General features: G+C 35.5%; 1 protein-coding gene across 3 annotated transcripts in view; it reads left to right on the forward strand.

The window, feature by feature from the left end:
* The window catches only part of PPME1 (protein phosphatase methylesterase 1), a 79,766-nt gene that overhangs the window by 25,716 nt on the left and 42,260 nt on the right, over nt 1–11,790 (forward strand). For all 3 annotated transcript variants that reach the window (XM_007448091.1, XM_007448092.1, XM_007448093.1), the window contains exon 2: nt 11,606–11,699. In XM_007448091.1, the coding sequence (XP_007448153.1) occupies nt 11,606–11,699 (94 nt within the window). The remainder of the gene's footprint in view (nt 1–11,605; nt 11,700–11,790) is intronic.

The following is an 11,790-nucleotide window of genomic DNA, read 5'->3' on the forward strand; positions in this document are numbered from 1 at the left end:
TAACCACTGTGCCGCCAGGGAAGTCCCTGCATATTACTTTTTAAAATTTAATATATCCTGATCACTCCTTAACAGTATATAAAGATTTCTTTTTTTTTTTCTGCAGCTGCATAGAACTCTATTGTGTGAATATAACACAGTTTATTCAACAGTTTCCCTATTGATGGATGTTGGGTTCTTTTTATCGTTTTCTATTTCAAATAGTACTGAAATGAACAAATTAATGTATACGTCATTTTGCATTTTGGGGAGTAGGGACTGATTTTAACATAATTGTATTTAGTGTTGTGTACTTTGACCATAATATGGTAATTCTCTTAAAATCTTGTGTTTTGTTGACCTTCAGGAATCTGTGATTGATAGTTTCAGTTATGAAAACTTCAGCTACTACTCTTCAAACCTTTATCCGTTCTCTAATTTCCTGTTATAACTCTGATTTGACATATGTAAAACGTATTTCTGTTTCGTGCATATCTCTTAACTTCTTCCATATTTTTCATCTTTTGTTTTTATGTTGCATTCTAGATGTATCCAGATATATCTGAGCAGATGTATTAGTTTACCTTTCTCCTTAGCTGTTAAACTGATCATTTTCTTTTTAATTCTATTCTTTTCATTTTAGAAGTTGTATTTGTTTCAAGTTTCTATTATTTTTTAAACATATGAAACAGTTATTTTATATTCTACCATATAATTTCAATATATGAAGCCTTTATACATCTGTTTTCTCACATGTTTTATGGTTTTTGACTGTGAGATGGTCATGTGCTTTGGAACTTAATTTATGGGAGTTCTTGGTCCTGGAATGAAGGTTGATTCCTTCAGAGAGGATTTGTCTTTGTTTCTGTTGGGCTCCTGAGGGCACTGCTGGTGTGGGTTCACTTTAAATTCTCAACTTGAAACTTATTCGAATAATTAAGTGTATGAATTTAGCTAAAATCAGTTTAAGAGTTGTCTGTGGTTACAGTTTCATCAGAGAAAGACTTTATTTTTTTTCTCTCTTCTCCCGTTCATTCAATGCCAAGTTTCAAGACATGTATTTTTTTTTTCTTTTAGTCCTGAGATCAGAGTAGAGAGCAGAGCATTACTATTTTACCCTTTCACTGACGATATGATCCTTTGAGATCTCAGCTTTATGGGAAAAATAACTTCTACTGGCCTCTCCACCAAGGATTCCCACCTTGTGCTTTGTGTCTTGTTCTGTGTGCCCCAGGAAACCCCCAAAACCTCAGGTTCAGCTGGTTGGCAAATGCCATTAAGATAAAAGCCAGCTTTAATGGACTGAATGCCTCTCTGAGTTCCCATCTTCACTTAACTTTTGGCCTCAGTATTCCATATTCCTTACTTTCTTGCCAGCCTCATTTAAAAAGAAGGAATGAATATAAGACCATTTATTTATTTATTTTCTTTTGGCTGCACAGCTTGTGGGATCTTAGTTCCCTGACCAGGGATTGAACCTGGGCTACGACAGTGGAAGTGCCAAGTCCTAACCACTGGACCGCCAGGGAATTCCCTATGTATATTTTAAAAATATAATCAGTATAATTATATAAATATGGTCTTATATATAATTATTTTTATATATTCATATATTTTTATACACACATACATATAATTTTAGCCAACATTTCCCAAGTTGGATCTACCAAGGCGCCTAGTTATCGATGATGGAAACAGCCCCTGACAAAATTTCTATACCAGAGAAAGCTGTCAGTCAAGTGTAAAAATGGGTAACAGCATTTCCTGACATGCAGAGTTTCAAAATTATTCCCTCTTTCTCAGAAAGCTAATGGAGGATGTGTTCCATCAAATGAGAGAGTGTATCAGGCTTCCCTCGTGGCGCAGTGGTTAAGAATCCGCCTGCCAATGCAGGGGACACGGGTTTGAGCCCTGGTCCGGGAAGATTCCACATGCTGCGGAGCAATTAAGTCCGTGTGCCACAACTACTGAGCCTGCGTACCACAACTACTGAAGCTTGCACGCCTAGAGCCCATGCTCCGCAACAAGAGAAGCCACTGCAGTGAGAAGCCCGCGCACCACAAGGAAGAGTAGCCCCTGCTCGCCGCAACTAGAGAAAGCCTGCACGCAGCAACGAAGACCCAACGCAGCCAAAAATAGAATTAAAAAAAAAAGAGTGCATCAAGAAAAATGTGGGATATGGGAATCAGGGATTCAACACAGAGGAAAGGCAAGGGGAATTCAATTCCAGGATGATGATGAAATGACAGGACTTCATTCTTTCCAGAGAGCAAGCAGTCTCATTTGGAGCAGATGAGTAGAAGGTGCCAGAGAAGGGAGTTTCCAAAGAAAAAAATGAACCTGATAGATCATTTAATGTGGTTGACCATATTAAGAGAAGTTTTATAGATTTCTCAAATTATAAATTTATATAAATTTTATAGATTTATAAATTTCTCTTAAATTAAAAAATGTTTAATTATGAAATATAAAGAAAAGTTTAAAAATATGTACAGTTTAAAGAAGAATAAAATAAATTCCCATGTATTCACCACCTAACTTATGACATAGAACCTTTTTTTTAATTAAAAAAAATTTTTTAACATCTTTATTGGAGTATAATTGCTTTACAATAATTATGAAAAAGAAAAGTTTAAAAATATGTACAGTTTAAAGAAGAATAAAATAAATTCCCATGTATTCACCACCTAACTTATGACATAGAACCTTTTTTTTAATTAAAAAAAATTTTTTAACATCTTTATTGGAGTATAATTGCTTTACAATGTTGTGTTAGTTTCTTTGTCAGCACTTTAGAAGCTCATTGCCTCTCCACAAGAGCATTTCCACTCTCCACAGCCTTGAATTGCATGTTTATCATTTCCTTGCTTCACTTTATATTTTTACCACCTATTCATATATTCATAAAAACATATTGTTTAGTTTTGCCTGTTTCTGAACTTTATTACTAATGGAATCATACTGCATTTATTCTTCTGTGCTTATATCTTTTTCCAAATATACTTTTGAGGTTCATCCATGTTATTGCATGTAATTCTAGCACATCCATTTTCACATCAGTGCCATATTCAACTGTCTGAATATATCACAATTTGTATATTCCACTGATAGTGAACATTTAGCTTGCTTGTTATTCTTTGCTTTTATGGAAATGCTTCTGTGAACATCCTTTTATGTGTATCTTAGTACTTAAGTACAGGCGTTTCTCTGTAAACTGAAACTGCTAGATTGAAGGACACCTGTTCAGTTTTACCAGGTGATGCCTCACTGTTTTCCAAACAGTTTTCCCCATTTACACTCCCACCAGCAGTGGATGACAGTTCCATCTGATCCGTATCCTCCCCAGGATGTGGTAATGTTTGGCTTCTTATATTTTGTCAGCATGCTGGGTGTGAAATTATACCTTACTGTGATTTAAAATTTTATGTCTTTTGGAGTGAGTCAATTTTCCTGGTCTCTCCCCTATATACATGTTGTTAAAGTTTGATTTTCTCCTGTTTTTAAAAAAATTATGTCTCTTGACTATGAATGAAATTGGGAACCGTTTAATGTGTCTATAGGCTATTTGTGTTTCCTCTTTTGTGAAATGCCTATTAATGTCTTTTGTCTATTAAAAGGTTTGGGGAAGCAATTAGTGATAGTTTAATAGAAACCTCAGTAAAAAAATAAGAGACAGTTATTAATTCTGGACAAAAGTTCTACAAGAAAGAAAATATCAGTATACTGTGTGGCTTAGCTATGAACAGTGTTTCTGTAATAACTAACATTTATGAAGTACTTATATGCCTGCTTGTAATCACATTTCAGAGCTTACAGTTGAGGAAATTAAGGCAGAAATAAGTTGTTAATAATGGTCACAAAGCTTATAATTATTGGAAATAAAATTTAACCTGGGGTAATCTGTACATAGCCATACTGTAAAAATATATATAGTGTTTTTTTAATTAATTAAATTTATTTATTTATTTTTGGCTGCGTTGGGTCTTCGTTGCTGCATGTGGGCTTTCTCTAGTTGTGGCGAGCGGGGGCTACACTTTGTTGCAGTGCACAGGCTTCTCTTTGCAGTGGCTTCTCTTTTTGCAGAGCACTGGCTCTAGGCGCGCGGGCTTCAGTAGTTGTGGCATGTGGGCTTAGTAGTTGTGGCTTGTGGGCTCTGGAGCGCAGGCTCAGTAGTTGTGGCACACGGGCTTAGTTGCTCTGCAGCATGTGGGATCTTCCCGGATCAGGGCTCGAACCCGTGTCCCCTGCATTGGCAGGCAGATTCTTAACCACTGCACCACCAGGGAAGTCTCTATAGTTTGTGGTGGTTTTTTCTTTGGCTGCATTGGGTCTTTGTTGCTGCGCGGGCTTTGTTTAGTTGCGGCGAGTGGTGGCTACTCTTCATTGTGGTGCGCGGGCTTCTCATTGCAGTGGCTTCTCTTGTTGCAGAGCATGGACTCTAGGCGTGCGGGCTTCAGTAGTTGTGGCACGAGGGCTCAGTAGCTGTGGCTCGCGGGCTCTAGAGTGCAGGCTCAGTAGTTGTGGTATATGGGCTTTGTTGCTCCGTGGCATGTGGGATCTTCCCGGACCAGGGCTCAAACCCTTATTCCCTGCTTTGGCAGGCAGATTCTTAACCACTGTGCCACCAGTGGAGCCCAGTCCTTATAGTTTTAATAAATAGTTTTAATTTTGGTGAAATCCAACTCCTAAATCTGCTCTTTTATCATTTCTGCTTTTGGTGTTGTATCTAAGAAATTGTTGCTTAACCCAAGATCACAATATTTACCCCTGTGTTTTCTTCTTAGAGTTTTATAGTTTTAGCTCTTACATTTAGGTTTGTGATCCACTTTGATTTAATTATGTATATAGTAAGAGGAAAAAGGTCTAGATTCTCATACTTCTGCATGAATACTTTTGCAGTTGTCCTGACTTCATTTGTTGGAAAGACTGTTCTTTCCCCAGTGAATTGTCTTGGCCCCTTTGTTGAACCACTATTGATGTAAAGGTTAGAGTTTATTTCTGGACTTTGAATTCTGTTCAGTTAATCTATATGTCTGTTCTCATGCTTGTACTACAGTCTTGATTAGTGTAGCTTTGTAATGTCCCATTTCCTTTCATTGGAAGCCTTATCAGGATTCAGTAAGGAGGATTCTGTTTATTAGCCTCAAAGCATAATAATAATAGTAATAGTAATAATAATAAGACACCAAGCTAAGTACTTTATGCACATTAGCTTATTTCATACTGTCAACAGATAATCATCAGTGTGTCAGGCTTTGAGAGTACACTGGTGAACCAATGGAGAACATTCTTGCTCTCATGGATCTCAAACAGTAGCAAATTAGGTGGAGTGAGTGAAAGATAATAACAAATACAGGAACACACTAATTTTAGACAATGACTAGTTGTATGACAAAAATAGAGCAGGCTAATTTGAGGGTAACCAAAGGATAAGAAGACTACTTTAATCCTCATAACATAGCGTGTAAAACTGATGCTATAACCCTATCTGACATGAAGAAACTCAGGCCTGGAGAAGTTAAGTGACTTGCCCAAGGTCACACAATTAATAAAGGCAGAAATGGGTTATGAAAACAAATCTTTAGTCTCTAGCAAATGGAAAATTAATTTAGATTTAGAAAGTTTTAAGGGTGGAGTAGCCCCTCATTCTTTTCTTCCTCTTTAAAAAATTTCCTCTTTCTGCTGTAAATAGATTGTTAAGGTCCACATATAGGCCAAGGGTTCTTTTTTAAAAAATTTTCTTGAAGTATAGTTGATTTACAGTGTTGTGTTAATTTCTGCTGTACAGCAGTCACTCAATTATAAATATATATATTTTCATATTCTTTTCCATTATGGTTTATCATGGGATATTGAATATAGTTCCCTATGCTATACAGTAGGACCTTGTTGTTTATCCGTCCTATATATACTAGTTTGCATCTGCTAATCCCAAACTCAAAATCCTCTTCTCCCCCAGGCTCCCACCCTTGACAACCACAAGTCTGTTCTCTATGTCTGTGAGTCTGTTTCTGTTTCATAGATATGTTCATTTGTGTTGTATTTTAGATTCCACATATAAGTGATATCATATGGTATTTGTCTTTCTCTTTCTGACTTACTTTGCTTAGTATGATAATCTCTAGGTCCATCCATGTTGCTGCAAATGGCATTATTTCATTCCTTTTTATGGCTGAGTAATATTCCATTGTATATATGTACCACATCTTCTTTATCCATTCATCTGTCAAGGGACATTTAGGTTGTTTCCATGTCTTAACTATTGTAAATAGTGCTGCTGTGAGCATAGGGGTGTTTGTATCTTTTCATATTATAGTTTTGTCTGGGTATATGCCCAGGAGTGGGATTGCTGGATCATATGGCACCTCTATTCTTACTTTTCTGAGTAATTTCCATACTGTTTTATATAATGACTGTCCCAATTTATGTTCCCAGCAACAGTGTAAGAGGGTTCCCTTTCTCCACACCCTCTCCAGCATTTATTATTTGTAGACTTTTTAATGATGGCTATTCTGACTGGTGTGAGGTGGTACCTCACTGTAGTTTTAATTTGCTTTTCTCTAATAATTGGCGATGATGAGCATCTTTTCATGTTAGGCCAAGGGTTCTTAATTTGAGATTCATAGATGGGTTTCTTGAAGCCAGGGAATTGTATACGAAATATATGTGTATGAATTTTTTTCTAGAGTGAGGGCTCATCAGTCATCAGATTCCGAACAGGGTCTATGAGAATAGCAAAGGGTCCATAAACACACTTGATTCACGTGGTTTAGATAGAAGCCATATTTCCTGTGTGTCTCTTATAGTGCTACTTTGTTCCTTGGCTGCCGAACTCCTTCCCCTGGTAGCAGGAGATGGGAGGAAATGATACATTTATTTTGTTAGGTGTGAAATAAACTTTTTTCTGACATCAAAAATTTTGTATACATTTACCTCCCAGAGCAGATTTTTATTACTTTTATTATTTTTTTAATAATTTTTTTTCTTATTTTTATTTATTTATTTGGTTGTGCTGGGTCCTAGTTGCAGCCGGCAGGCTGGTTAGTTGCGGCACACAGGCTCCTTAGTTGTGGCACGTGAACTCTTAGTTGCAGCATGCATGTGGGGTCTAGTTCCCTGACCAGGGATCGAACCTGGGCCCCCTGCATGGGGAGCACTGAGTCTTAACCACTGTGTCACCAGCAAAGTCCCCCAAAGTAGATTTTTATTTATAAATTGTTGGACTTAATAATTCATCTATTAGTTCAGAACTTTAGAATGACTTTGATTCTACTGTCAGTCATCTTCCATATCTTGAACATTCCTGAGATTTGTTGATTGCCTTTTTGAAAGTTCTTTCTGTGTTTTCCTCCTTTTAAATTCCATTGTCAGTCTATACTCCCATCTTTTCCTACCCAGGTTATTGGAACATATTGTTTTCCAGAATCAAGTCCATCTTGTACCTCTCACCACATTGATCTTTCAGAAATACTTTAATCTGTGCATTTTATTGGCTGCTCATTTTCTACAATACTATTCAAACCCTATCTGGCTTTTGGGACCCTAACACACAAATAACAGAAAAAGATCATATATTTTGTACTTTATTATTATTCTTTCTCCACTATCTGCTTTTACTTGTATCAGCTCTTAGTTTTCAAAACTGCTGTACTTATTCCCACCTTATTGCATTTATTTTTTTACTTCGTTTTTTAATAGTACCCCCATGACAGGCATCATACTGGGTGCTTATTTGTGCCCTTCTCTCTCCCTGAAATGTCTGCCTTACCCCTCCCTATTTCCCTGCTTCCATCATCAGTCCAAATTCTATTTGTCCTTTAATGCATAGCTTAAATATTATTTTTTCTTTGAAGTCTCTATTTCCGAAGCTGAAAGTAATCTTTATTCCCTCTGAACGTTCACGGCACTTTAGCTGTACCTCTTAGGCTATTTAAAGTATTTATCTGTACATTATGCTAGATATTTAGGTATTTCATATTAGCTTCTTGAGAGCAGAGGCATTGTCTCACTAGTTTTATGGTAATCCCAGCATCTCCTACCACCCCACCTCAGTCACAAGCCTGATACATATAATAGGTTCTTGGTGAATAAATCCTTATTTTTAAAGTATAACTTAACCTTGTTATGCTTTTGAAAGTTCTTATTTCAGAATTCTTTCATTATGACTCCATGGAGAAAAAAGTCAGTAATTAATTCATTTAAAACAATTGTAAGTAGGGAGTTCCCTGGCGGTCCAGTGGTTAGAACTCAACGCTTTCACTGCCGTGGCCAGGGTTCAACCCCTTGTTGGGAACTAAGATCCTGCAATCCACGTGGCGCGGCTAAATAGATAAGTAAATAATAAAATAAAAAATTATAACTAAAAACAGGCTACACAGGCTGTAATGACCATAAAGTAGCTAGGCATAAAAGAATAAGAAACTATTTTTTAAAAGAACCAAAACTTCATCTCTAAAATACAGAGTATTCTTTCTGACTAGAATATAAAGATTCATATTCTACTTCTTATCTAACCTTGTGCAAAATTTCCTGAAGTCATGGAGTGTATAAACAATTATGTGTTCAAATGCAGATGTTAGGAGTATGCCAGAAAGATCTCCGTGGGAGTAGGAGCAACATTTTGAGGTATAGATATTGGCTTTTTAACTAAATGGGAATTACTCATATGTTGTATAAGTTGGGTAGTCCCTGAAAATTTATTTTTTAAATGAAGATTAGAAGTGGAGGCTGTTTTCCTAGGAATGATTTCTGATGGTAGGAAGTAATTTTTCTTTAACTAGTACCTGGCCAACTTGGAAAGTTTCTGTGGCCTTGGCAAAATCAGTCATATTTAGACTCTGAAAAGGAAACCTCTGATAATATGCCCTACATAAAGCCTTATTACTTCCAGAAGTATAAATGAGAGAGTGAGAGACAAAAAAATTCTGAGAATTAATGTAGCATTGGAGTAAAGAACAGAGACTTTGAAGAGTGATGGAACTGGATTTGCATCCTGTCACTGCTACTTAGTAGTTGTAGAACCTTTGGCAAGTTGCTTTGTATCTCTAAATCTGTTTTTTAATCTGAGAAATGGGGATAAAAGCAACTCAAAGTTTTGTCAGAATTAAATAGAATCATGCCTGTAAATTGGCACAGTGACTCACTGTTGCGTACAGTAAATGTTAGGTACTATTACTACAATATCCTAGCTCTAGACATCAAAATTTCATGCATGGATTCTTAGAATCTATTATAATAGGTTTGGCATGCTATGTTATGATTGTCATATGTACTCAAATTTTAGTATATGCATAGATGAGTTTGTGAGTGACTGATAAGTAGAATTAAGAGTTCTGCTTTTAGAATGAAATTCTGCCATTTGTAGCAATGTGGATGAACCTAGAGAATATTATGCTTAGTGAAATGTCAGACAAAGACAAATACTGTATGGTATCACTTATATATGGAATCTAAAAAATAATACAAGTGAATGTATATGCAAAATAGAAACAGACTCACAGATATAGAAAACAAACTAGTGGTTACCAAAGGGGAGCAGGAAGGGGGAGGGATAAATTAGGGGTATGGGATTAACAGATACAAACTACTGTGTATAAAATAGGTAAGCAACAAGGATATATTGTATAGCCCAGGGAATTATGGCCATTATTTTGTAATAACTTATAATGAAGTATAATCTGCAAAAATGCTGAATCATTATGCTGTACACCTGAAACTAATATAATATTGTAAATCAACTACACTTCAATAAAAATAAATAACTGACTGAAAAAAAAATAGGTCTGCTTTTAGTTTTGCAGTAGGAATTCAAGTGCAACCAGTAAACCAAAAAATAGGTCTAGGCTAAAGTTGTAGTTTACTTCCACAGAGGGACTTTTTCTATCAGAAGATAGGTTTACCCGTTTACTGAGCAACTACCAAATGCCAGATGTATTAGATTATTTTAAAGGATAACTTATTTTACTTAGTCATTATAATCCAAGGCAGAAAGAATTTAGATAATTTGAATTTGCCCAAGTCCATGCTGCAAGTGTTAAGAATTATAGGGAAATGGTATGAACTGTGAGGAATTTGAACTCCTCTCTCATTCCAAATCATATACTCTACCTTTGTATTTCTAGCATCTCTCTCTCAACTTGGGGAACTTTAAAAATTATCAGTACCTAGGCCACATCCCAGACCATTTAAATCAATTTCTAGAGGTGAGATCCAAACATCAGTATTTTTAAAAGCTCCCCAGGTGTTTTTATTGTTACATGGATTGAGACCTACTGACCTGTTTCAATGCCTAGTAGAAGGTAGATATTCAATAAATACTTGACTGTTGAGAGAATACATTCCTTACTGCCCAGCTGCCCCACTATAATTCTTTCCAGTATTATAGTCAACCTAGAGTCCTTTTGTATTAACTTAAGTTTTTAAAAGTAGCTTTGTATTATGCTTTGTACATATTCTCAATTCGGTCCCATAGCATATACAAGAAGTTGTCAGGCAGGAGTTAATGTTTTGCTGCTGATGGAATTCTAAATTTCCTACATTACTGGAAAGAATCTGTGTGGAAATAGAGGAAGACTCAGGGTTTCTTTCTTGTGTTCCATCCAAGGTTGAACACATAGGTTGTAAACAGATATTTATCAATTATTTTTGTTTTGTTTCAAAATAGTTTAATATAATAATTTAAAATAACAATAATTTAAAATAATACATGGTTCAAAGATCAAAACATAGAAAGGGATGTACAGTGAAAACTGTGCCTCTCACCTCCCAGTCATAGTTCCCCTCCCAGGTTACCATCAGTGTTATATCAGTATTCGTTCAGAGATATTGTAAATATATATAAGCAATTACATTTATGCATATTTCTCATTTTTACCCAAATGGTAGTATGTGCATCATGTTTGTCTCTTTGTTTACTTAACAGTGTATCTTATCCATAAATAAGGAATTTTATCAATATATAATCGCTTCCTTCTTTTTACAACGAAATATTATTTCTCTGTGTACCAAAATTTATTTTAATTAGTCACCTGTTGATATTTAGGTTATTTCCAATTTTTCTCTATTACAAGCAATGCTACATTGAATAGATAAGTCATTTCACTTCTGTGTGAGCTTCTCTTCAGATAAATGCCCAGAAATTCAAGGTATTGATACGGACAGTTTGCCTTCTATGAAGCTTGTATATTGATTGGTTGGGAAATGACAAAGAAGCATGAAAAAATGTGAAGGGTTAAAGGGATGAAGAAGCAATAGTGACCAAAAATTAATGTAGCAGGAACAATATTAAAGTGGATTGAGAGGATAGGAATGAGCCTATAGCCAAGAACAAGGTGAGAGAAGTAGCAGTTTTGTTGTGTGTATATACACACAATACATTTGTGATTAAAACATACTAATGAAAAAGAACATACTAATGAATTTCCTAAAATCCTAAAATTTTATACATATATGAGCTTTTTAAAACAGTTTAATGTAATACTTTGTGTATGAAAACTCTTCATATCTTTACGAGAAAATATCTTGCTATTTTCATTTCAGATTTACGTTTAATATTTGTTGTTGAAGATTTTACCTTTTCATGCATAACTAATTTTTACTTGAAATCTCTCTCTTTTTTTTCCCTTAGCCCTGGAAGAAAGCGGGACTTTTCTCCTGTTCCGTGGAGTCAGTACTTTGAATCCATGGAAGATGTAGAAGTAGAGAATGAAACTGGCAAGGATATATCCTTTGTAAAATGGCTTATTCTTTAGTAGGCTTATAACATTGTCTGAGAAGATTTGTGTAGTTTCTAAAATGTTCTATATTCCTGCT

This window comes from Lipotes vexillifer, unplaced genomic scaffold (genome assembly GCF_000442215.2).
Source record: "Lipotes vexillifer unplaced genomic scaffold, Lipotes_vexillifer_v1.1 scaffold640, whole genome shotgun sequence".
Lineage (NCBI taxonomy): Eukaryota > Metazoa > Chordata > Mammalia > Artiodactyla > Lipotidae > Lipotes > Lipotes vexillifer.